Here is a 27,928-nt window from a genome sequence, read left to right as displayed (position 1 = left end):
CAGAGCGGGGGAGCGGCAGGTTTTTGCCTGGAGCTGGAGCGGAGCCAGAACACAGTTCCAAAGCCCTGCTTAGCACTTATATAGACCTCAAAGCACTTTCCAGAGGAGGTGTAAGTATTATTACCATTTTGCAGATGGGGAAACTGAGGCAATGAGAGAGGAAGTTATTTTCCCTCGATCACCAAGCTGACCAGCAACAGAGCCATGAATAGAACTCTTATCTCCTGAGTCTCTTGTGTGAGAATGTAGCTATCAAGTTGAAGAAAGGAGAGACAGCCAAAGAAATCTGCTAACTTAATTGTACACGTGTTTTGGAATATGGATTTATTTATACAGGAGGAGGGCTCAGGAGGCATACGGATCTCTGAGAAACACATTGCTGTTTGCACCTGACAGCAAACGACTTTGAGAAATTTTCAGCGTCCAAACACATTTTCTTACCTCCTTTACTCAAACTCTATATTTGCTAGCCTGATTTTATAAATGCTTTCAAAAATCTATGCTATTCTTTCTGCCACTGTTTGCTTACAAATGAATACCTAACATCCAGCCAAAGGTACAGGCAGCGGTTTGATTCCTTGTGACCACAGTAGTTAGAACATTTCTGTTCTTAGGAATACTACTAAGATATTCAGAGCACTCCATTAGCATATACTTCAGGGTAGTCTATACATGAAAGAGAGTCAAAATGAGAAATCTATAATTCTGCTTTTGATTTGAGGGTTTTTTTTAGGAAGAGTGTGGACATGTCTGCTGAGCCTCTTTCTCATTCATCCTTAGGACCAAGTTGTCATTTGCCTTCCATTGAAAAAAGAAAATCATTTCTCATAATTTAAATGTGGAATGTCTCTAAAGGTGTCTGAATGTAGAACACTTCAGAAAGGCTTATGTCTGGCTTATGCACTAGGGCAAAGAAAGTGTCAAATTGAATCACTACATATAGGGTCATCGTAGATTGTAAAATGTGCCAATTTGCTGTCACAGCTGCAGAGTGTATTACTGAAAAGGCCTTTTTGAGAAGAATGCAAGGGCAAAGCTGAAGCAGGAGTGTTAATCCTACTGACACTTGATAGACTTTGACTTTACAGTGTAAATTGGTAATGCAGTAGTAGAGCTGCATAACCCAATTAATTAATTCATAATTTCAGGACGCTGCTGGAATCCAGGCTTTGGGCTGTCGTTTACAGTCTGTGTCCACTCAACAGAAGGATAGAGTTTTAATGTTAAGAGCAGGTTAGTGGAGATAGGGCTTCCTGGATTCTATTCTCCTATTCTGCCGCTGACTCACTATTCAACTTTGAGCAAGAAATTTAACTTTGAGCAAGAAATTTAACTTCTCTGTGATATTCAGCCGTCTCTGAAACTCGTATAATATACTAGTAAAGTGTTTTCAGATCTTTGCATGTAAGGTGCTATTTCAGTGCAAAATATAATTTATCAGTAGCCATGTACAGCAGCCAGAGACAGGCCAAGTTAAGTTACATGAATCTGATGGAGTATGTCACAAAATTGTCCCCCTAACTTACTTGCTCTTGTGGTGTTTAAAAAGTTGACCTTTTGAGAAGAGAGAATTTTTTTCTTTTAATACCAGAGGGGTAGCCGTGTTAGTCTGGATCTGTAAAAGCAGCAAAGAGTCCTGTGGCACCTTCTGGACTAACAGACGTATTGGAGCATGAGCTTTCGTGGGTGAATATCCACTTCATCGGATGCATGTGACAATGAAGTAGGTATTCACCCATGAAAGCTCATGCTCCAATATGTCTGTTGGTCTAGAAGGTGCCACAGGACTCTTTGCTGCGTTCTTTTAATAGTAAGCAGGCAGAATAATAATAATTTTTTCATTCTAGTGTATTCTTTGGAAGGTAGATTGTGCCATAGATGGATTTTTGTAGTAAATAAAGAACAGTAAACAGTAAATAAAGATCATCTGCAAAAGGTTACATGAGGACATGGCCTTTCTCTCTCATATGTTATGTGGAGTGGATGCCAGGGCTGGATTAACCCATTACTAGGCCTTAGACAAACATACTGGGACTTTACCTTTTTAATGAATCAAAACAAACAGCCCATAAGTTGAAAGAAGGGGGAAAAATACACTTCAGTGATGTTCCTTCAATGTGCCATTGCAGTAAATTCCCATCCCAGCCTGTTTGGGTAAGGAAACTGCTTCCTTCCCCGTGTTGTCCTCTCTCCTTGGCTCTGTTGGGAATGGCAAAGCAAATCCAGCCATGGGGAAAGATGATCTTTGTCCACTCATCCACTAGTGTAGATTTGCACGTGAACTGAAAGAACTTCACTCACGTGGGTGAGTGGTGTTGCGACCTGGTCCACCAGTCTATAGAATTCAGTATACTGTCTCTAACAGAGGACAGTACCTAATGCTTTGTATGATTACCTCCTATGTCTATATTCAATTAGCCAGATGAGCAGTGTTGTACATTGGACTAGGGTAAATTCTGTCTTTCCTCCACAAGCAATTAGTCTTACCCAAGACATTATTACACTTACATTGATTTATTAGTTTAATTTACATAACTATAAAATATTTCCTTTAAGTGCTCTAAATATACTGCTCTTAAAGTGTGTTCAGTTCTTTCATGGATTGTGAGATATAAAGCTAAAAGCTGAATTCCTCCAGGATCTTAAGCGCTGCTGTTAATAGAAGATCTTCATAAGCATAACACATCAAGTCCTGCAGTCAACAGAGTAGCTCCATTATCTGTTTGCACAGAGGTTTTCACTGCAAAGGCCACTGTGGTAGGAATATCCAGTTCCAGACAACGTTACTTCCTTTTTAGCATTGAAAAGGGGTGGGAAGTTCCCATTGCATTAATGAAATAAACTAACAAGGATGAAGACATTCTATTTTAATACTGGGGAAGCTGCAGTTATCAACACAGAAAGAATAATAAAACAATTTATGATGACACCAGTTATGACAATCTTACAATTGTAAGTTCTCTCCTGTATTTCACACACACACTGCGTGTGAAGAAAATAACATAGTCTTCAACCCGCTTGGACTTGATACGTTTGAAGATTGATAGTACTTTATAGTCTCGCTTCTGACTCCCCAGAATATGAAATAAAAGATTTATTGTACTGTGTATGTTTCAGTCATTGAATTCTAATTTTCTTGTGTGTCATTTTGAGTGTATTTCACTCATTCCAACTACTGTATAACGTTACCCTGATACTGCAAGGTTTAGCAGCTTCCGTGCGAACAAATGGTTTGCTATAGTTAGTCCTCCCCTATCCAGCTTGTGCATGTGTAGTGTTTTTTTCCAAGCCTGAAAGATCTGACAATAACTTCTCCTTCAGAAACAATCTACAAGAATCTAACTTCTATATGGATGAGTGCTGTAACGTCAGAGTACAATATGCATGTGTTCGGAAAGGGAAAAGCAAGGAATGTACAGGAAATCTTTATTGCCTTAGTCTCATTTTTATAAAGATGTATAGGAAAACGGATTGGACAAAACAGGGATAAGGAACGTAGGCTTCTTTAAACAATGTAGTAGAAGAAAACATTGAGGTTCAACTGAATTACTCATAGGCAGAAGAAAGATAGCTAGCCATCCAGTAACATTCTAGTTTTTGCCATTATGGTGTCTGTTTTCTGTGTATCTCATTTTACAGGCCATGTTGAACCAATCTGATGCTACATCCCATGCTACATAAAGACTTACACCCTTCTGGGGTCCTTATTTTATACTGATATACAGCAATTTATAACTCATCCTAAAACTGTCAAGACTTATTTCCATTGAGAAATGACATCTATCCTGTTAATGCACTACTAACTCTGCCCACAAAGAAACAGTTTTGAATGATGGAGTTTCAAATTCATGCTATAGATACTGTAGTTACTATGGGAAAAGATGCCAGGAAACTGCCGCTACTTCTTGCTAAAATTCTAACTTGTGTAGTTAAAGATGTCACTGAGAATTATGCCACCATTTGGCTTTTACTGTCCTTCTTTCCTTTTAGACAAAGATATGCCTCTTTTCATTACATAAAGTGACTTGGAAGAATTCAATAAAAGCCTTCTTTTCTTTCTCATCATCCAGCTGATAATTAGGTTTTCATGATCACTACGTCTCTACCCTGATATAACTCGACCCGATATAATACAAATTCAAATTTAATGCAGTAAAGCAGTGCTCCAGGAGGGGGGGGAGGGGGAGCTGCGCACTCTGGAGGATCAAAGCAAGTTCGATATAACGCAGTTTCACCTATAATGGAGTAAGATATTTTGGCTCCCAAGGGCAGCATTATATCGGGGTAGAGGTGTATTACATTTGAGTGTGCTTTTTAGTATCAGCACTCCTTATTATCTATCAGAAATTCATAGCAGAAGTGTGTTCTTTTATGAGGGGAGTCTGAAGATTTTGTATGACTCTGCATGTTATCACCTTGACTAATAGGATAAAAATATAAGATGAAAATTACATATTTTTCTGGAAAATTACATCAAGCTGCTACCCCTTAGTTTCTTTTAAATCTTCATAATTCTGCATCTACTATTCAGTTAATCAGTCCTCATTGCATCCCTAGTGCACATTGCTGTCAAATATTACTATCAAAGAATTTGCACAGCTTTACACTATTAGAGCCTTTCAATGCTAGTTTGATACCTTAGCAGTCAAGGCCAAATTCTGCCTTCTGAGCGATGCAGAAGACTCTCAGCCCACGTCCACACTACAGGGTAAAATCGATGTTAATAAAATCGATTTTATAAAGCAGGCTTTATAAAATCGATTTTGCGCGTCCACACTAGGGCTACTTACATCGATGTTGAGCGTCCATGTTCCCTGGCGTCCATCTTTTCCCTGAGCGTTGCACTCTGGGTACCTATCCCACAGTTCCTGCACGGGTCCCTGCCCTTTGGAATTATGGGTTACTAGCCCAGTGCATGATGGGATCAAAGTCCCCGTCCTGGGTGGTTCTGGGTACAGCCCCCCCCCCTTCCTGTAAACGGCACACAGTCAGTTCGCGCTGTTTTTACTGGCTGCAGTGAGGGAAACGCCATTTTGCAGCAAGCATGGATCCAGGTCTGCTCTTGTCCTTGATCGCGAATGCTGTAAATAATTCACGCATTCTCGTTCTATCACTGCTGACCCATGATGCAGAAATGCAAGAGAGAATGCTTGAATGCGGGGACGACAGCGATGACGAACTGGAGAACGAGTTTTCTGACTCCCCGGGCCCCTGCACGTTGGAGCTCCTGACGGTTACGGGTGAGGTTCTACCCGTTCCGCGCCGCTTTTGGGCACGGGAAACAAGCACTGACTGGTGGGACCGCATAGTCCTGCAGGTGTGGGACGATTCGCAGTGGCTGCGGAACTTTCGCATGCGTAAGAGCACTTTCTTTGAACTTTGTGACTCGCTTTCTCCTGTCCTGAAGCGGCATAATACCAGGATGAGAGCAGCCCTCACAGTGGAAAAGCGAGTGGCAATAGCCATATGGAAGCTTGCAACGCCAGACAGCTACCGGTCAGTCGGTAATCAATTTGGAGTGGGCAAATCTACTGTGGGGGCTGCTGTGCTGGAAGTATCCAAAGCAATCATTAAGCTGCTGCTTCGAAAGGTTGTGACTCTGGGAAACGTGCAGGCCATTGTGGATGGCTTTGCTGCAATGGGATTCCCTAACTGTGGGGGGGCCATAGATGGAACCCACATCCCTATTTTGGCACCGGAACACCAGGGTGCCCAGTACATTAACCGCAAGGGGTACTTTTCGATGGTTCTGCAAGCCCTGGTGGATCACAAGGGACGTTTCACCAACATCCACGTGGGATGGCCAGGAAGGGTTCACGACGCACGTGTCTTCAGGAGCACTACACTGTTTAAACGGCTGCAGCAAGGGACCTACTTCCCTGATCAGAGAATAACAGTTGGAGATGTCCAAATGCCTATTGTTATCCTTGGGGACCCAGCCTACCCCTTGATGCCCTGGCTAATGAAGCCATACACAGGCAGCCTTGACAGTGCTCAGGAGTTGTTTAATTACAGGCTGAGCAAGTGCAGAATGGTGGTAGAATGTGCATTTGGCAGGCTTAAGGCGAGATGGCGAACGCTTCTTACTCGCTCAGATCTTAGCCAAACCAATATCCCCTTTGTCATTGCTGCTTGCTGTGTGCTCCACAATCTCTGTGAGAGCAAAGGGGAGGCCTTTATAGCGGGGTGGGAGACTGAGGTAAACCACCTGGCCGCTGATTATGCGCAGCCGGACACCAGGGCAATTAGAAGATCTCACCAGGATGCTGTGCGCATCAGAGAAGCACTGAAAAGTAGCTTCCTCATGGGCCAGGGTACAGTTTGAATGCTGATTTTCCTTTCAATTGATTGCTGCCCTCCCCGTCTATGCGGTGTTGCTGCTGCAAGATACTTTGCCTGCAGCATTCCTCAATTGCTTGCTTAGGTTACTTGCAAGAGCTGTCCATTGGAAAACATATACTTCTGTATTTCCCAATTATTACCTACCTCCACCATTAGCTGCTTCCGTCTGCTGCTAGGCACAGTACCTGCAACCTTCCTTAACTGCTTTTTTATTGAAAATAAAGTTACTACTATTTGTTACAAGAATTGTGTTCTTTATTTAAAATCAGACCCTTTCATCAATCAAGCATAATGTTTGTTGTTACAATACTGTGCATGAAATTTCATAACTCATTGTTCTATGGGGGACGGAGCGAGGGAGGTTTGGAGGAAGGGGGAGGGAGGTTTGAAAGAAGAAAGTGCATCAGAGAAGACAGAACAAGAATTCTCATGGACCAGGTTACGGTATGGCTGCTTTCTTTGTTTTCCCTGTATTGCCCATATCCCCAATTGTCAAATCCTGATGCTGATAACTAGCTTCCGTGCAGCTTTCCAAAGCTGCTTGCTTTAGTTCATTACCAATCTACAGTCACACTGACTTAATAGCATGACCTGAGAGTAAAAAATAGGCAAAGGTGCCATGGTAGAAGTTTGGATCATTAGAGGAGGGAAAAAACAGGACACAAAGGGCTTTTCAATCTAATGAAAGCCTTCTGGTTGGAGTGTCCGCAGCGGTGGAGGGGGCTGGTGCAGAGAGCCTTCCCCCACGCGTTCTTACACGCCTGGTTCTGGAAGGTGTGGGACAGGGTGAGTACTGAGGGAGGTTATACACGGGCTGTAGGGGCATTCTGAAACCACGGAGCTCTTGCAGCATATCGCGGAGGATGTCAGTCTGATCACGAAGAAGATCCAGAGTTGCTGCTCGCCAGCGCTGATCTTCCTGCCACCTGACATCATTTTTGGCGTCCCTCCTGTCTTCGCGTTGGTCCCTCCTGTCTTCGCGTTCACTGGCAGCCTCCCTGTACTTTGCGACCAATTGCTTCCATTCTCCCTGCTGAGCTCTCTCTGTACGGGTTACTGCCATAATTTCGGTGAACATGTCCTCACGCGTCCTCCTTTTCCTCAGTCTTCTTATGATACCCCCCCCACGTAGATGAGAAGCAAGAGGGAGGCTGGAGAAATGTGCAGCTGTGTGTGGGGGGGTGGGGTTTGGAAAGAGTGATAAAAGAATCATAAGAGACACATTTCACACAACCATGCATACAGTCTCTCCCCTCACTGACCTGTGCCTGTTACCGAACCTTGAACATTTTACTTTACCAAAAGGTCACCTTATGATTCCTTTAATACTTATTGCTTGTGGCTGAGGACAGAGAGTTCTGCTCAGACGCAGGTCAGGGGAGCACACAGACCATGTCCGGAGAAAATGGTAAGTTAATAATGGCTAGTAATCCCTGTAGTAGATTGTACTGGTAATCAAGCTACTCTCCTTCCCTGGTTTGCTCTCGCGTTCCCCAAACCACCCAGCAAACCGCAGGCAAGGAGCCCTGCTTGTTCGGGGAACGCGAGAGCAAAGCAGGGAAGAAGAGTAGCTTCCCGCGGTTTGCTCTCGCGTTCCCCGAACCACCCAGCAAACCGCAGGCAAGGAGCCCTGCTTGTTCGGGGAACGCGAGAGCAAAGCAGGGAAGAAGAGTAGCTTCCCGCGGTTTGCTCTCGCGGTCCCCGAACCACCCAGCAAACCGCAGGCAAGGAGCCCTGCTTGTTCGGGGAACGCGAGAGCAAAGCAGGGAAGAAGAGTAGCTTCCCGCGGTTTGCTCTCGCGGTCCCCGAACAAGCAGGATGAATCCGCCCTGTAACAATGGAGACTTTTCTAAAAACCACCTCATGGGTCACTGTTTTAGGAAAGGTTTTTAATCTACTTGGTCAGTGACTCTAAGTACAGGTAGTGATTTGAAGCACCCAGTAAAAAAGGCTTACATTAAACTGAAGCTTTTAGTAAAAAAAATTACACTCACCAGAGGATGGTCCCTCAGCTTCATTTTCTGGAGTACTGCCTTGAGATGGCTGGCAGGGAACCTCAGTAAGGGTGAGGAAAAGATCCTGGCTGTTTGGGGGGATAAAATGCTCTGTGCTCTCTGCTGGAGCCTCCTCCTCTTGGTCCTCATCATACTGATCATCGCCATCAAATAAATCTTCCGTAGTTGCAGGAATCACAACGCCCACCTCTGAATCAACAGACAAGGGGGGGTTCGTCGTTGCGCTGTTCCCCAATATTGAGTTAAGCTCGTCGTAGAACCGGCATGTTTTGGGGGCAGAGCCTGACCTGCCCTTTGCTGCTTTGGTCTTCTGATACGCCTGTCTGAGCTCTTTCACTTTCACTCGGCACTGTAACGAGTCCCTGGTATGTCCCCTCTCCCGCATGGCATTAGAAATTTTTTCAAAGGTTTTCTCATTTCGTCTGCTCGAGCGCAGTTCTGAAAGCACTGACTCTTCTCCCCATACAGCTATCAGATCGAGTAACTCCTGTGTGCTCCATGCTGGAGCTCTTTTCCTATTTTCAGGAGACTGCATTCTTCTCTCTGCTGCTGAGAGCTCCACGCTGTGCAAGCAGGAAATGGAATTTCAAACTTCCCGGGGCTTTTCCTGTTTACCTGGCCAGCAGAAGAGTACCTTTACCTGTGTAGAGCGGCCACTAGAGCACTGTGGGATACGTCCCGGAGGCCATTAACTTCGATGGCCGTCCACACTATCATAAAATCGATTTTAAAAAATCGATTTTGGGGTTACTCCTCTCGTTTTGATGGAGTTCCAAAATCGATTTTAGGGACCCTTAAAATCGATTTTATGCACTCTGTAGTGTGGACGGTTACAGCTTTAAATCGATTTAGAGCTCTTAAAATCGATTTAAAGCTCTAGTCTGGACCTGGCCTCAGTAAAGTGAGTGGAATCCCATCTGAATTCTGCAGCTGAGGGCAGAATTCTCTGATCATACAATTCTCGTAAACTGTTTTTAAACAGTATGCTGAGTAGCGTAGTGTCTTTGTTTGCTTGTAAGATTAAAAAACCCAAATTAACCCAGAAAACAAACAAGAAACAAAAACAGCCAAAGCTCTAGCTTCCTGCTTAATAGGAGTGCTTCATCAGTGTTAGTACAGCTAAGCCACTGCTTCAGCTAACCTGCCTGTAATTAATGCTATAATGACATGAGGATTCAGGAGGCAAACACTGAATCCAGTGATGAGACATCATTATTTGTTTTGTTTTTTATTATGTTGTTAGTGGACCTGTTGGATTTGACCAGAACAAATGAAGTTTTCAAAGAGCACAAGTTGAGCCAAAACGACCAGCTCCTCTGTGTCCAGGATGTGATCAGTTGTCTCACTACTATTTACACTGGACTTGAAGAGAAGCACAAGGACCTGGTGAATGTTCCTTTCTGTGTAGATATGTGTCTCAACTGGCTGCTCAATGTGTATGATACGTAAGTAATGTGTTCTTATTTACAGCATGTAGCTCATTGTTTCAATGTACTGTACACAAAATGTATACCATGTATACAGTGAGTTCAGTGGGGTTGTACTTGGTATGATGTGTGTAAACAAGAAAATACTAGAGCATAGCACTCTAGATTAGATTTGTCTGATATTTTTTTTGTGATTTTTCTTTTTGGGAAGGGTGGTGTGGTGAGAGAGAAGCTGTGATAGCAAAACTTTAATACTCCAGTGAAAAACATGCATTTGTTCCTTTTGATAAAGCTTCTGTCTGAGTCACTGGTGACACTATGAGTTTGTTTGATTCACCAGTGATACTGTAGGTACTTAAAATGGCCTGTTTCTTATCCCACCTACTCAAAAGCCCTGGAATACAAGCGCGTGTGTGTGCGTGTGCGTGTGTGTGGGTGTGTGTGTAATATAGCTACATATGCTACCCTAGAAGCATAGAAAGGTTGAAGGAGGTATGTCCTTCATCTGGCAATTGGTGTTACTGTGCTGGTTGCAGAACCAGAGAAGCACTGAAAACATGGCAACCTGCATAGCATCCATTCCAAAGTTAAAGGTAACAAATGGCCAGAATAAGAAAGCAACTGTCAGAAAACCTTGATTACAGCCATCCAACACACAAACAAAAAGGAAACCAACTACAACTCCACAACCAACTGAATACTGCCTACTGCAGAAACCAAGATATTGGACACTGAACAACATGGACACTGAACAACACCCTAACAATATCAACCTATCAAGACTACCCCTAACCACAGGGGTGGGCAAACTATGGCCCATGGGCCACTTCCTGCCTATCAGACATTTTCACCTGCCCTCAAGCTCCCACCAGAGAGCGGGGTCAGAGGCTTGCTCCGCTCTGCCCACCTGGTGCTCCTGCCAGGGAGTGGGGTCAGGGGCTCGCCCCACTCTGCCCACCCGGCGCTCCCCAGCCCTGACTCATAATTCCCTTAATGAGCACCATCTTCCAGCACGCAGAGCCACACTGCTCAGACGTGACCTTACCACATGGTTTCCAGGACTGGAATCCCACCCCTACACGGCAGCATGCCTGATCTCCTCATGGTCTCCTACAGCCCCACTCTTGAAAGCCTCAGAGCTGCCCAAGGGCTGCACTCATCCCAGCTAGAGTTCCTCCACCCATGGCGGTGCTTGGTACGGTTGCCTTGGTATCACTGCCAGCAGGGCTCCCATAGAGCTGTCTCCCTGCCCTCAGAACACCATTGTTGCCATGACTATCACTTCCCTATACACCAATATCCCTCACTATGACTGCCTCATTGCCTGCCTCAAACACACACAAGATAATGCACAATGCCCAGAAATCCACCCAAAACACATCACCAAACTCATCCATTTCATCATTATCCGCCACCACTTCACATTTAATAACAAACATTTTGCAGCCACATGTACTAGGATGGCTCCCCAATTTGTCAACCTCATCATGGGCCACCTTGAGGAGGAATCTCTAGAAAAATGTACCACAAAACCAGTGATACATAGATGATATTTTCATCCTCTGGACACATGAACTAAACTCCCTCAGGGACTTGCACCACAACTTCAACAACCACCACCCATCCATCGAAATCTCTTTAAACCACTCCCACACCAGCATCAACTAGATACCATGATCAGCTTAAAAATGCTGCAAACCATCCCGGACGCACCAAGAAATCTGTCTTCTACAGCCAGACACTCAGATACCACAGAATTTGCTCCAAGATTCATAACTAACACACTTAAAACCTCCTTCACCAAACAAGGATGCTGCACCAGGAGAGTAGATTACATCATGGAAAGGGCCACACAAATACCCCTGGAGAACTCATTTCATTGTAGGAAAAAGAAACCCACTGACCGCACTCTCTATAATTGTCACCTCCCACTCCATACTGGAACCCATACAAGTATCATCAATCAGTTACAACACACATTTCATGGGGACAATATCCCGAAAGAAATCGTTCAGGAAGCCCCTCTTCTGGTCTTTAGACAAGCCAAATCTCCCCATCCCCCAAACCTTACAAAGGTCATTATCAGAAGCAAACTCCCCATAAACCAGGACACACCAATTCAGAGTGCACCAGATCCTGCCAGAACAACAGATGGAAAACCTGTAGGTATCTCTCCACTGCTACAATGATCAGTATACTCCGCAACACACCTTTCAAGATTCATGCGTCTTACACATGCTTATCCCACACGTGGTGTACTTCATTCAGTGCATCAGATGCCCCAATAGCAACTAAGTGGGTGAAACAAGACAATCACTATGTTCTTGAATGAACTCTCACAGGAAAATGATAAAAGACAAAAATACCATATCAACCATGGGAGAACACTTTTCACAAAGTGATCACTCTGTTCAATACTTGTCCTAAAGGGAAACCTGCAAAACACCTTCAAAAGGCAAGCCTAGGAACTTAAATGCAAAACTCTGCTAGACATCGAAAGCTATGGCCTTCACCAGGGTTTTATGGCTCATTACAACAATTTGTAACATGCCACATTGCCTTCTACCCTTAATTGCCCACTTCAACCCTATTATGCATAGCAATCTAAACCACTATTGCCCACTTCATTTCAAGTGACTGCCTACCATATGTTACCCCTTCTTCTTAACAATCTTATCTCAACTTGTGTTTAGCTCAGACACTCTTCTTCCTTCCCCAACCTGAAGAAGAATTCTGGGTAGCTCGAAAGCTTGTACCCACCAATAGAAGTTGGTCTGATAAAAGATATTACCTCACTCACTTTGTGTCTCAGAATTTTTTTAATCAGTTACTCTATCTAAATAACTCCATAATTCTAGGACTACAACAGAGAACATCTGTTGTTTATTTATTGTATAATGAGTTATGTATCTGTAGGCTTGTCAGAATATGAGTCTCATTTTTTTAATAATTTTGATGTATATTGATTATTGATTATTTTTAACCACTTTTTCAATTATCATCATTTTAAATGTTCACAGTTGCAGAAAATTCAGGGGAGAGGGGTCAGACCATAATTCTTTTTAACAGAGTTGTAAATACGTGCTTTATGCAGCCTTCATTACAACACATAATATACACATTAAGGTGAGACTCTAAGTTCTTAAGCAGCAGTTTCTCACTTTGTCTATCTGTAAATTTTACTTCTTATCAATGGCAATATTTTTCTGTGGTTTGTGTTTATACAGTGAAATGTTTACTCTCCCTTAAATCAAATTCTTCCAAGCTTATATTTCTGTCACAGACTTGGTTGAGTTCTCCCTGCTGGACACTCACCTGTTTGGATCCAGCACTGATCCCATGTGTTTCTCATTCAGCGCACTGAGTCTGAGCAGCATCCAGGCCGCGTCTCTGGCTCTAGCGTCTTAGGCTCACTCCCAGGGTGCAGACTCCCTGTCCTAGTACCCCTTCTCAGAAGTGGAGCCCCATGATTTAGCTGCCCTAGGCCCCAAGACCAGTGCTTAACCCCAAGTCTCCCCAGTAGGTTAAGCACACCATTTCCCAGAGCTCCACCCTCGTGAGTACACATTTAATCCTCCAGGGATGTATACCAGTTTTAGCAGGGAGCCCAGAGTCTTTGCAAAGTATGTTCTTACACGCGCGCGCACACTCACTCACTCACTCACTCACTCACTCACTCACTCACTCACTCACTCACTCACTCACGCACTTCATTCATAGAGAAAGCAAGGATCCATACAAAAATAACATCTGCCCACAAAATCCCTCTTTCCAGTGTCCCCACTACACTGAGTGCTCATTGAGTGTTTGTTCAGTTGTTTCAGGGTCCCCAGACTCTCCACTCCTCTTGATCAGCTTTCAGGTTCATTCTCTCATCCCCTGTAACAAGCTCCCTCAAGCAGATCTGATGATTGAAAGTATATGTCTTTGTTTCATGGACCTCAGAGTTAGAATTTTTCAAAGTCAGTTCCAACACATTATTTCTTCCTTGATTTGTTGCTGCTGCAGCATTTCCACTTCTCCAACCCTCCTCCCTGCAGATAAACTGGACAGAAAACCAGTTTCCTGCAGCCTGGCCAAATTTCACTGTGTTGCCAGGCAGAGTCATTCCGTGTAAATGACTGCTTTGATTGTCCTGTGGCTGTTTCCAGATACGGTATGTGATATCTGATATGATCCCCGTCAGTGCATGGCTGATTTTAATACACACTGTAGATTAATTCGTAGATTTCCTAAAATCAGACAGAATTCATATGTTGTGCGTAGACAGATTCCCCAAGTCGTCACATATCTCTTCCCACTTCAAGACGAACAGAGCAGAGGCATCTCCCAAGTACTCCCTTCCCTTCCCCGCAACCCCACATACACTGCAAAATAGAGCATCTGCTGTTACATCTTATTGGTTTAAACTTCATACAGTAAAACAGTCCCAAAATCACACCAATATACAGTTTTCATTACAATATTAGTAATCAGTTTCTGTATACATTGTTACAGATCTCCTCCCTCATGATTCCCCAGGAAGGGGTACATATGGGGAGCACGTGAACTCTCCCCATATGCTCTTGTGACTCAAAACCTTATGATTAGTTGGGGTGGGCCCAGAAGGATTGACCCCCATCAGAGTGGGCCTCTGAGAGATGAGGAATTCCCATCTTCCCGAGTGCCAAGTTCCCTTCTTCCGACCTACTGAGGAGAATTTCCTCCCTCACCCCTCTTAAGTTCATTTACATTTTGATTGACCAACCAGCAGTTATAAATTAGGGAGGGATTTTACCTACCATGTATTTATCTTGTGAAGTTCTTAGGGGAAGGGGAGCCACAGAAGTGTCTGAAAGCTGTGCCCTAAGATAACAAATGTGACTATTACCAGCCTAGGTTCACTAATGGTCTTTCTGAGTGCACCTCCTCAAACTTCAAGCCTCAGACCTTTTCCTCTCCTGGGGTGGCATCCACAGTTTGCCCCGCCTCAGATCAGGTCTTTGGTTGCAGCCTGATGGGTACCATGGACAAAGATTATGCTGACAACACTTCCTTGCTTGTGGAGAAATAAGAGAATTTCAGTCCTCCCTTCCAAGGTCTCTAAGAACCACCCACATCATGGGGTTTCTCTTTGGGAGCCTGTGACAGCATACGTTTGCAGTCAGAGACAGCTTCTTCAAAACAAAAGATGCACAGTGCTTAGAGAAGTGGATTTAAAATAGCAGAGACGTATGTGCATGTTCTCTTACCTAAGTTTAACCTCTCTATTCATCACTGGTGCAAGTCTGGTTTATTCTCCATCACTGAGCTGGGAAAAAAAGCCCAGGCTCCTTGCAGCCTTCTCTTGTCTCTGAGGGTATATCTACACTGCAATTCAGGGCCCCCATGAGAATATAGTATTCTATAGTATTGCAACTTTTTATTATGGAAGGGACCCCTGAAATTGCTTTTCCCCAGGCCCCCTGAATCCTCTGGGCGGCCCTGCTGCAATTAGATACCTGTGGCTGGCCTGTAACAGCTGGCCTGGCCTCACAAGGCTTGGGCTAAGGAGACTGTTTAATTGTGGTACCGACATTTGGGCTCAGGCTTGAGCCTGTGCTCTAGGACTCTGCAAAGTGGAATAATCCCACAGTTCCAGAGTCATCTACAGGATATCCTAGACTGGATGGACCCAGCTAGGGAACTTCTCCCCTCAATTGATGGCCCAGCCATTGTTGTTTTAAATCCCTTGAAGCTGAGTACTTGGCTATCTTATCATGTCACTATTTAACTTTCCTTCTGGGCCTCTCATCATTCCCTTAACAGCTTCCTTCGATCTAATTCTATGCATTCAGGCTGGGGGCAATACACAATTGAACGGGGAAACTGACACACACTCAATATTCATGAGAAACAGTGCAGAGATTTTTTTCCAGTTCATCACAAACGTATCAGTGGAAAACAGAGCGGGGGCAGGTTCAGATACATTCATTGACTTGGAAGCTGTTGCATGCTTAGTATCAGAAAATAGTGTCAAAGGAGAATATTAGCTTCTGATTCCTATGTATTTATCATTGGAACATTATTTGGTTATTGTGTTGAAAGTGTTGATATGATGTCTCTAAACTCTTTAGACTGTTTAAAGAAGTCTTAGGGTACAAAATATGAAAAATATTAGATTTCTTACTCACAGTTAAAGTAAATATTCTCTCTTTTCCATCTTCACCCCCCCTCACCCTCCACCACCAAAAATATTAAAGATTGGGAAATCATTTTAAATTGCCATTTTTGAAATGTCCTTTAGAAAGGAAATAATTTGCCTCCTAACATTTCCTTTGTTGATTGCATTGGTGTTGTACATATACAGTGTTTCAAATCATTAAACTTCCTACAAAAGCACCTGTTTGTCATCTGCTATCAACCTGAGATTTAATTAGTGGTTTGCAGATTGAACAATTTCCCAGTTTGTAATAAAACTCACCTACTGATGTATGTGGCCATTTAAAAAGCAATTTATTTTTAGAGACAGTTGACAACAATGAAGTCTGTTGTGTTTGGTATTTTCTGACACATTGAGAATTATTAATTCTTCAAGCTAGATAGAAAAAAGGAGCAGACTCCCTGCAACCTTTACATTCTCAAGGACCCAAAAGGTTATTTTGTTGATTAGCATCTGCCTGTAAATATGTTTCAGCCTTAAACTTGATTCCTTAAGAGAATTTTGGCTAGTCCAGAACACTTTTAAAAATACAGTATTGAAAATATAACTTGTAGATACTATGTGAAATGGTTTTAAATGTCTTACTGAGGTAAGATAAGTCTGTGTATGAGAAGTCAAGTATTTCGTATGGGTTTTTAATAAATCTCACAGGTAGATTATTACACTAGGACACTTGCATAAATTTAATTAATCTGAAAGCACACGTAAGTAAATAAATAGATTTTCTCTTACGGCTATCATATATTGTCCAATCTTGGGAAATATATGTGTCACTTATATGGAAATGGGCTAACGAGCTATAGTACCCCCTGAAGCAGTTAATTCACATGTGTTAAGGTGTACACAATACCTGGTGTATAGTATGTTTCCCTATGGTGGTCAATGACCCATTCTTATTATCTGAAAGTAATTCAAAGGACCCTAAATGAACCACATAGTAGCCATAAGGAAACTTGTATGAGTTTTCTGCTGGTTTTGTAACTACTTTATCAGGTTGTTGTATTTTGGAGGGAAATTTAATCTTTTCAAATGTCTAGGTCTCCTGAAGTGAGGGGTCCTTTCTGTATGAATGCCTGTTTGAAAGGCTGGGTGTGCTTTTTTCTTGCATTCTATATGTCCAGTTCTCTGGGATGTGTATGCTAGGCAACGTTCTATACCCAAGCTTTTCTGTAAGACTCAAAGCTGTTCTCTTAGAGCTACCTCATTTTCTTTTGTGGTTCGCTCTTCCTACAAAGAATCATGGCTTTTTTCTAAAATTATCAGTGATCCATTCATAGACGTTGTATTTACTGTAATTTTTTACTTGAAATTAGGTCAAATGGCAACGAATTCCAGTCTTCATGCTGGCTCACTTGTTGTGCTCTTTTAATCAAGAACTGGCAACTTTGCTCCAACATATCTTATAGTAGTTTTATGGCCTTTTTTCCCATTAGGATCCCACATTGATGTAACAAACAAAGTTGCTACAGTGATAGGTGCACAATAAATTACATTGGCTTGTCCAGGTAATCTTTACGATGATGCATTTGAGTTGTGTCATACCAAATGTCGTTAGATCAATATAGTGACGTTGGTCTCAGGAATGTTGGGTTGAAATTATAGGTCAGGCTGGTAGCACTGCACCTTATTAAGATTATCCACTTCTCTTTATAGAACCCTGTTTTCAGTTGTTTATAACTTCGTCAAAACTTTAACTATTTGGGCTAAAATTTTCCATGTGTGAATTTTTTCAAAAATAACAGTGAAAATGGTTCAGCTGTTTCTCAGAAAATGAGGCTAGGGAAAAATAATGTGATAGACCCAGGCCAGTTGGGAACAGTAGAGTAGTAGAAGGGAGATATACTGGCCACTGGATAAGCAGTTTTCTGTTCCCTGAGTGACCAGAGCAGGGGCTGCTCCAGGCTGATGAGAACACCTGACTCCAATTAACCCGCTAAGAATCAGGTGAGGCTGTTAAGCACCTGACTCTAATTAAGGCCCCTCTGATGCTATGAAAGGGCTCACTCCAGTCAGGCCAAAGGGAACCAGGGAGCCAGAGGAGAGGAAGTGCGTGCGAGGAACTGGGAGCAAGAGGCATGCAAGAAGCTGAGAGTGAGTAGGCATCTGCTGGAGGACTGAGAAGTATAAGCATTATCAGACACCAGGAAGAAGGTCCGGTGGTGAGGAAAAAGAAGGTGTTGGGAGGAGGCCATGGGGAAGTAGCCCAGGGAGTTATAGCTGTCATGCAGCTGTTGCAGGAAGCACTATAGACAGCTGCAGTCCACAGGGCCCTGGGCTGGAACCTGGAGTAGAGGGTGGGCCCGGGTTCCCCCGAAACCTCCTAACTCCTGATCAGACACAGGAGGAATTGACCTGGACTGTGGCTTCTGCCAGAGGGGAAGGTCTCTGGGCTGTTTCCTGACCCACAGGATGAATCTGTGAGGCGAACAAATCCGCCAATAAGACCCACCAAGGTAGAGGAGGAACTTTGTCACAGTACATTGTTTTGCCCAGACTAAAAAATTCTGGTGATCTTTTTCTATGGAAAGCTCTATCATCTCCATGCTTTGGAGCAGGGACTTGAAGGTGAAGAGTTGTGGCCTTGGTGTTAGGGATGTTTGTTTTCCTATTCCTGTAAAAATACACCCAAATATGGCCAATTTATAGGCCTTTGCCAAATTGCATTTTGCACATGCTCAGTGCAGACTTTTTATATTTTAACAGCTGAATTCCCCAAAGATGCTCTGTGTACTGGGTATTCTTCATTCTAGGCTGAGCGGGACTTAACCTGTGGTTGCAGCTCTGGGCTAATATGTGCTTTGTTGTATCCAGGTCCCAGTAGCATAGAGGAGGAAGCTGCCTGATTCAAATGCAGAGGAGGAAGAGAGGTTCTTTCTCCCTCTGCATTCAAATCAAGCAGCTTCCTCTTCCATCCTGTCTGTGAGGGGCTGTGTGAGTAGAGTAAAGCAATAAGCACGTTTGAGGTTTGGAAGGAGTAGATTGAGACAAAGAGCCCGGATAGAGGAACTAGTATTAGAGGCTGGCAAGACAAAGGGAGAGAGAAACTGGTCTTGGGGATTTGGGTCGGCAGAGATTAAGATTAACAGCAGGAAGGAAGGTTAGGACCGGTTGGTCAAGGGGACCGGGATCTGGGGAGGAAAATGCCCTGTATGGGAATGTGAGCCAGTAGGTGGCGAGGAGACTAAGACTGGATGAGGAGCCAAGAGAAACATTTGATCTGGCTGGGCAAAAAGGCTGAGACAGAGAACCAGTAGGGCAGGAGGGAAGGAATTGCTGGGGAAGGGAAGGTAGGTCTGACAAGGAGCTGGGATATAGAGGGAAGAACTGGCATTGGTTAGCGGCAGGGGTGAGGACAAGGAATCGGGATGGATGGGGGATTCTGAAATTGGACTAGTAGCCTGGGATGGGAGATTGAGACTGGAATTAGTCCAGAATTTTTTGACAACATTTTTTGAAGTAGAAAGTGACAATTTATCAAAATAAGAACTGTTCACGGGAAAGGATCGGTTTTGACAAATTTCCCATTGTTTCACTTTTTGGTTCAAAAAAGGTTTTGTTTTCAAATAAACAAACAAAAAGTGTGTGTAGTGTGTGCTGGTATAACACCTCCTCTCATGCACACCATGTCAAAAATGATGGAAAAGCATGTGCATATTTTTCAATCTTGGAATGGTCATTAGTAAAGGCAAAAATCAGCAAGTCCTTAATTAGTGCAGTTTTTGCAATGAGCTTTTGAATTTTCTTAATTATGGTGCCTTCTCTCCATTTCCTGATTTTATCACATGAGTATCAATTATGAACTGCATTTTGCTTATAGGTTTAAAATTGTATCATTTGGAGCCCAGTGTGTATCCTGATTTTTTTTTAAACAGCATGAGTCTGAAGTCATATTGCCAACAGCTGCACATTCTCTAATGATCATATACATTCAGCTGTTTATGTACTGATGCACCTATGCACCAAAATGTTTTAAAAAGAGAGATGAAGCACAGTGGGTGAAAAACATTAATGAATCTGTACAGTATCAGAGCTCAGCTTCATTTTACAGACCTCATCTCTCACTGTGTAGTGTGCTTCCCAGCTGTCTGCTGGTGTGTACATTTTGTTGTGTAAATCACAGTTAGCAAATAATGCTATGATTTTGTAGTGCTAAATTTCATCATTTTGGGGGTAATGTGAAATGTTAAGACAACGCGAACCCAAGTTGAGGGGTTTTTGTGAAGGAGAATTCCCTTATTGTGATTATCAGTTCTAAAGACCTGAAGTATCTTGTTTAAGGAATTTAAGTATAGTTTGTATAACTTGCCAGGTGTTTTGAATTTGGAATGAACCTATATTGTAATATTAACTGTGTTTAAGCTGTCTAATAGCTTCGTGCAATTGCAGAGGGCGGACTGGAAAAATCAGAGTGCAGTCCCTGAAGATTGGGTTGATGTCTCTTTCCAAGGGTCTTCTAGAAGAAAAGTACAGTTGTAAGTAAGAACTTATTCCATAAAATGTGTGAATCTGTACTTTTTATATTAAAAGACAGTCATGGTTGAAACAAAAATCATAATTATCCTCTTGCCCAGGATAAGAAATATTTTTTGATGCGATAGTAGATTAACATTAGCTTTTGCACTGTCATCAGTCATAGTGGTAAAGTGTGGGCAAGTAGATTTTATGCCGTGACCTGTAAATTATGCAGTTATAACATATATGGTAAAGCGGGATGAAGTGGTTGTACATGGTTTCTATGGAGAAGCCAGAAAAATGTCTTGTTTTACGTATTTTGCCCATTTAACAAAATAATGCAACATTCATATGTTCAGTTTATGGAAAAATCAAACAAGTCAGAGTTGATAGGAACAGGTGCATAGGTTTGATAAACTACTGCAAGGAAATATATCAAAATAAAGCAGCTACATTAAATGTGTCTGTTTGCGGAAGGATGACTGTCGCTTTGCAGATACTGCTCCATCATCTGAACTTCCTGACAAAACCTTGCCCAATGTAATCCAACAAAGGCATGAAGTTATATTGATTTAGATATTTTGAAATTTTTGAGGATGTTGAATATTTTGAAAACATTTAGTAAATTAGCAACATGTAGCAAAAATAGTTGCAGAAACATGGAGTGACATTCTATTGTATAGTATTTATAAGTAATTCAGAACAAAGGACTTGTGCAATCCTACAGTATGGACTTATGGAACTTAAAATTAGTTTTTATGGGAGTAGCGGTCCGACACATTTCACAGAAGCAGAAGTATTTAAAAGTATGTCGAGAGAATATTTGTTATACCTTTCACAGAAAACTGTGGAGCTCCTTGGGAATATATTCCTTGCTTTTTTTAAAGAGCACTTTCATGTAAACTGTTGATTACCATGTCTACATTAGCAAAAATCTTGTGCACTGGGGCCAGTTTCAGCGTCTGATTTTGTACAGTCGTAGTCTCTCCCCAGCATGTTGTACATTTTTTTTTAAATTCCCTAGCATAGTTTAGTTCATATGAATTGGTCAGTTTTCATGAACAAGGAGGAGGGCTGAGTCCATATACAACAAATCAAAATTCATAATAAGGCAGCAGAATGGGATTTGTGAAAAATGAAAAGCTGATTGTAGGATCTAAGGGTTAGATTCCCTTGATAAAATGGTAAGAGCTAACCAAAAGACTAGAATAGAGGTTGATTTTTTTTCCAAACTCAAAATTGCCCTCAACAATGTAAAATAGGCCTTGTTGATCAAATATTCCCATTGAGACTAAGTACAAACATTTAAGTTGACTAGTAAATTGGCTAGGTGAAGGTAAATTTCAGCAATTATTTCTAATACAAAACAAAAGTGGCAATTGACAACCAGTACATATTTGCATAATTGACTTACACTTTTACAGCATTCTTCAGAAACAAATTAAAGTGAAGAGTTCTGGTGTTTTGGGGCACAAAAGGTTAGCTTACTTGTCTCAGAAGATTTCTGTACTAAGACAATCACAAGTTCAATTCTAAAACTCGTCATATCAAAGAGACTTTAGATATCTAAATAGCTTCCTGCTCTGGTTTATTAGGACTTCAGCAGTTACTCTGTTACTTAACATAAAATATCTTTTTATATTTTAATTTCCATATTCTTTTTCAGTATGTCGGGTTTTGGCAATTCATAATTGTCAGCTTTAGTGTCCACTTCCTGATGAACCTCCAGAACTTTTCTTTAGAGGAGCAGAAGCGTTATCTAATGTGATCAAATTGTCTCAAAGCAACTGATCCACACAGATTGTTGGTAGCATCTTCCTCTGTTGCTCTGGTTTTGGGAAGTTGGTTTTATGGGAAATAAAGAACAATTTCTCCCTGGGCAACTCTTCCATTTACATTATTAGTTTATTATTTGTTTATCAACCACATAGAGCCAAGTTCATGTCCTATACAGTTAAGAATGCTTTGACTCAGATGCATTCTGAAAATATGTTTTGGTGTAGCAATTCCTGATATAATTAAACTGCTTCCCAGTCTTCTTTGCAAGACTCAGAGAGGTAGCTGTGTTAGTCTGGATCTGGATCTGTAAAAAGCAACAGAGTGTCCTGTGGCACCTTTAAGACTTAACAGACATAGCATAAGCTTTCATGGGTGAATTACCTACTTCATCAGACGCATATAATGGAAATTTCCAGAGGCAGGTATAAATATGCAGGCAAGAATCAGTCTGGACCTCCCCCTCCCTGATTGAACTAACCTCATTATCTCCAGACTGATTCTTGCCTGCATATTTATACCCACCTATGGAAATTTCCATTACATGCGTCTGATGAAGTGGGTATTCACTCACGAAAGCTTATGCTCCAATACATCTGTTAGTCTTAAAGATTCCACAGGACTCTCTCTGTTGCTTTTTGCAAGACTGTGGATTTGTGTAGGTGATATAAAGAAGAAGCTTTATCAAATAAAATTCCTAGTTGTATTAAGAAAAAAGAGTACACAATTAAAGCCCCAGTTCAAGAAAGCATCCATTTCAGGAAAATCCTTATGCTTAACTTTAAGCACTTGCCTGTGTGGTTTCTTGAATAGAGGTAGAGTTAAGAACATGCTTAAGTGCTTTCCTGAGCTGGAGACTAGAGGTATACAGCAAACAAAGAGTTAATGAATGTGTTAAAATGTTTGTTAGTTGCTTTAAAAACTATATAACCTAGTGTAATTCTGAAATATTAAGAACAGGATAAACAAAATGCCTGCTATTCATTCCTATTATTACTATCCTTTATTTTATATAGTATCATTACTATTATTACTATCATTTATTTTATATAGTATCATTTGTGCTGCAGAAAAAATAGGCTATTTATGAGTTATTTAGTTCTACTTGCACAAATACTCTTGGAAAGCAAATTCCAAAGTCGTATGTAAGTATTCACAGAAACCAAAGCTTAAATTCACATGTGGTTTTTTATGACTGAGTTCTTTCACACTCATCCAGACAGGAAACAGAAGCAACACTATGTGACTTATCTGACCTGTCACAACTAAGAAACATAACTTGAAGACTGATTATCAGGTAGTCACAGAAAATTGTTTGCAATCAATCCACAATTGAAAACAATCAGCAAAATTCAAAAAACAAATATATTTTTTAAAAAAGAACATTCTGCTTGCTTATAATTCATGAGCAGAAAACAAAGGTAAATTTACTTGAATAAATGATATGTTGTTAATTATTTATTGAACTCTGGTACTGAATCTGGAACTCACCCCCAGGATATGAAGCTAAGTGTGCATGGCAATTAAATCAAGTTTAGAAACTGACAGAAAAATCTGAAAATTACTGTTTCCTTGGATTTTGGGATGATGCCGTGCAGTGCTCAGGAACTGTAGGATTTGGGATGCCACGAGGAAGGCTGTTCATTGAAAGATCTCTGCTTTTGGTTCAAAATGAACAAATTAAATTAGTCTTAAATACATTTTTCTCTCTTTATGCTTCTACTGAAGGCCATATTTCATTGTAATTGTGGAATCTGTGTCACTGGCCTCTTTACAGCTGCTTGAATGGCTGTGATTTGACAGTGCTAAATATGTAATTTGATGGCTCCACAATCTTTACTAGCAAAAGACACAGACAACACGCTTGTGGTGGAATTTTTACTGGGAATGATGAACTGTTGAACAAACTTTCTTGCACTGCCTAGTGTGCACTGTAGTTACCAACCTGTGGTCATAGTTCTTCAAAGACTCTTCTTCCAATAAGCTAGGTCAGAATTGTATTAATCAGAACATTGTGTGTGCATTCTCAGGAATTTGGGAGTATTAGATTAGGTTCCCCCATACCTCTAATATGTCTAAGCTCTCAGCTCCCCCATCTCACCTTTCCTGCCCATCTTAATGAAGGGGAACCTCTTTTTTTTGTTTTTTGTTTTTTCCAGTTTAAACTACTTACTGGTTTCAGCCTACACACGATCAGGGCCGCCCAGAGAGGGGGGGGGCAAGAGGGGCAATTTGCCCCAGGCTCCGCAGGGGCCCCCATGAGAGTTTTTCGGGGCCCCTGGAGCAGGGTCCTTCACTCGCTCGGGGGCCCCAGAAACTCTTGCGGGGCCGGGCCCCGGAGCTTCTTCCGCTCCCGGTCTTCGCTGGCTGGGGAGTATTTCTGCTCCGGGGCGGAAGGACCCCCAGCCATCGCATTACTGCCGAAGCGGGACCTGCCACCGAAGTGCAACCCGGTCTTCGGTGGTTATTCGGCGGCGGGTGGCCCTTCCGTTCAGGGACCTGCCGCCGAAGTGCCCCGAAGACCCACGGCAGGGGCCTCCCGCCACCAAATTACGGCCGAAGAGCGGGCTGCACTTCGGTGGCGGGTCCCGCTTCGGCGGTAATTCGCCGGCAGGGAGCCCCCGCCGCGGGTCTTTGGGGCACTTCAGCGGCGGGTCCCAGAACGGAAGGGCCCCCCGCCGAACAGGGCCGGCTCTAGACATTTCGCCGCGCGGGGGTCCCACTGCCGCTTGCCGGTCCCACGGCTCCGGTGGACCTCCCGCAGGCACGCCTGCAGGAGGTCCACCAGAGATGCCTGCCGCCGATGGCCCCAGGCCCCCGGAATCCTCTGGGCGGCCCTGCACATGATCTCTTGGAGTCTATGGGTTGTGGAATCCTCAGAGAGTGATTGATGGGTTCATCTACTAAAGTAACAGACACAGTGTGTTCCCCATCAGAACTACTAGCAACTTGCTGTCCCCTGCTGCCCCCACTCAGTACCAGAACCACTGCCAGCATCTTCACCTGTCAGGATTCCTGTTTCCAGGCTAGCTGAAGTCAGTTTGGTCAGAAAGTGCTAGAGCTTTGGCTTGTTGTATTCTTGATTCAGGAGGTTCCTTTCCCCAGCAGAACGCAGACCACTAGCTGGTGCTGAGTGCCCCTGACTTCTCTCTACACTTGGCCCCAGCACTGTCAGTCTCCTTGGGTTAGTCATTCACAGGGAGGGATTGTGAATGATTTAAACAAATCCAGTTTGCAAAAAATTAATCTCCTACCTATATCACCATCGTCTGATCACCTTTCTCTCCCCCTACCCACTCTTAATTCATCTTTTTACCCCCCATCAATGGAAGGGTTAGAATTTGAGAAGATGTGCTATTCCACCTTTCTCCCAGTCACTGCCAAGCCATTGTGCCTTGTTCCTGCTTTTGTGTCAGCTTCTAGTATGCACAGAGACCAGCAGAAACACTTCAGGGGAGCTGAGCTAGCTGTCCTCCCATCAGCTCTGCAAAGCTGACCCGTAGTTGCTACAAAAATGACTTCAACTGCTGTTCTCTAGAAAACTGGCCAGGACTCTGAAAGCCTAGGACGCGGTTGCCAGAACTATCAAGAAATACATAAAAATTCCCAAAATGCAGTTGATAATCCAAATGTCCCTTAGTTGAAATTCCTCTTACGACCCCCAACCACCATCTGTGCCTGATTTTTATAAAAGTGCTTACACCTGCTAACATATTCTTCCTGCTTCTCCATCAGAAATATAGTCAGATGGGATTTTTAACTATACTCATTCTTAAACAACATGTGTGTTATGATAAGAGAGGTGCAATATATGGAAAACTGTACAAATAGATTCTTTTTTAATGAAAAAAGTATGAAAGACCTCATTTGGGAACAGAGAAAAATTTGGGAACAGAGAGGAAAAACCTCTATTGACTTTACAAAGTCCATGATTTCACCCTTCAATTTCTTAGCTGTGAAAAAAACCTTTTGAGTGAATATGAATTGCTGCATTGCTCTCCTTCTGAGACTCTGTTCAGCACCCTGGAAAAACAGCTCTGAGACTTTTTCACTGCTCCATTAATCTCAGCAGCTCAAGTTTTAAATAATAGTTTAAATGGTCACCCTGTTAACTATTTAGTTGCTGATCATTTATGCAGAAACATCCAGCTAATGCAATTTTCTCTTGAGTGCTTGGAATTTATATAAATGAGAAAAGGAAGACACCTGTTTGATTTGCATCTAATCCATATTCAGTAGTCGGTGCAAAATTGTTGCCGACAAACTATTCTGCAAAACTTGTCTTGCCTGATTTTAAATGATTCAAGTGACTTCCAACATTTCCCTTGAAAAACTGTTTCAATGTCCAATAGGTCTCACTATCAGGAACTATTTTCCTGACCTTTTTCAGCCTCAATTTTTCTTTTCTTGATATCATCCCAATACTCCTAGTTATGCACCAGGGGTTGACATGCCACAGGAAAAGAGGAACCAGTGAAAGGAAAGTGTGTGGAAGGATGTGTTTATCCAAGGGTGTAACATAAGTAGCTGTAGATAGATCAGTGAGCAGTTGACTGGTTCTCAAATCTTTCAGCTTTTGTATGTACCACATCTGACCGCTCCCAGATGCAAATTTTCTTCTATTGCATTCTCACCTGCTGATAGCTCAAGTTTTAGCATAAAATGTTGTCAGATATACAGAATGATTCCTGTGATAACCCAGAAAACTTTATAAGTGTTGCAAAAATAAATATAATATAATGTCTTATTTTAATCCTATATTCAGGGGCGGCTCCAGGCACCAGCACGCCAAGTGCATGCTTGGGGCGGCAAGCCGCTGGGGGCACTCTTCCGATCGCCGCAAGGGCAGCAGGCAGGCTGCCTTCGGCAGCTTGCCTGCAGAGGGTCCGTTGGTCCACTGAAGCCGCGGGACCAGCGGACCCTCTGCAAGGCAGCTTGCCTGCTGTGCTTGGGGCGGCAAAATGCCTAGAGCCGCGCCTGCCTATATTTTGTTTTGTGGTGTTTCCCACATTTTTATCAAATAGTTGATTGATTGTAAGTTGGGAGCTACAATACAGTGGTACTTATTCCACTTCTTGTTGTAAAGAATATTAAAATAAACAGCATAAACTACACTTACTGGGTCTGAATCTATCCTCATTTACACCAGTGTAAATCAGGAAAAATACTATTGAAGTTAATTGATTTACACTAGGATAAAACGGTTGTAAGCCATGGGAGAATCAGACCCATTTTAATTACATTTGGAATAGGAAATATTCATTAAACCAATACAGCTGAAGTGGGAAGAGAAAAAAGAGCAGACTGAGACTAAAATGACTTTCCCATATGAGCCATCGACTATTGTCTGTATTGCAGATCTCTTTAAGGAAGTGGCAGGGCCTACAGAAATGTGTGACCAGAGGCAGCTTGGCCTTCTGCTTCATGATGCAATCCAGATCCCCCGGCAGCTTGGAGAAGTAGCAGCTTTTGGTGGCAGTAATATTGAACCCAGTGTCCGTAGTTGCTTCCAGCAGGTAAGATCATCAACTGTTCTTTATGTCTGAAATGTGTCTGCTGTATCTTTTTGTTTTATACCTCTTTATATATTCACAAACTTTATTTAGGTCAAAATCAGCTGTGGAATTAGCAGACAGTCTCTTCATAGTGAAGTGTAAAAATAATAAAAGGCACACAGTATATTTCATCCAAATATGTAATTAGAATGAGTATTAAATGAAGCTCTTTCATGGAAG

The 27,928-nt window shown here is 42.5% G+C and overlaps 1 protein-coding gene and 1 long non-coding RNA gene across 4 annotated transcripts in view; one reads left to right on the top strand and one right to left on the bottom strand.

Moving 5' to 3' along the window:
• The window catches only part of UTRN (utrophin), a 565,218-nt gene that overhangs the window by 449,440 nt on the left and 87,850 nt on the right, over positions 1-27,928 (top strand). For all 3 annotated transcript variants that reach the window (XM_050949465.1, XM_050949463.1, XM_050949464.1), the window contains 3 exons: positions 9,601-9,802; positions 20,352-20,437; positions 27,552-27,709. In XM_050949465.1, the coding sequence (XP_050805422.1) occupies positions 9,601-9,802; positions 20,352-20,437; positions 27,552-27,709 (446 nt within the window). The remainder of the gene's footprint in view (positions 1-9,600; positions 9,803-20,351; positions 20,438-27,551; positions 27,710-27,928) is intronic.
• LOC127049346 (uncharacterized) overlaps positions 1-27,928 on the bottom strand; it is a 202,779-nt gene that overhangs the window by 158,435 nt on the left and 16,416 nt on the right. The gene's annotated exons all lie outside the window — the stretch shown is intronic.

This window comes from Gopherus flavomarginatus, chromosome 4 (assembly GCF_025201925.1).
Source record: "Gopherus flavomarginatus isolate rGopFla2 chromosome 4, rGopFla2.mat.asm, whole genome shotgun sequence".
NCBI classification, from domain to species: domain Eukaryota; kingdom Metazoa; phylum Chordata; order Testudines; family Testudinidae; genus Gopherus; species Gopherus flavomarginatus.
This window is presented reverse-complemented; position numbering and strand designations above follow the sequence as displayed.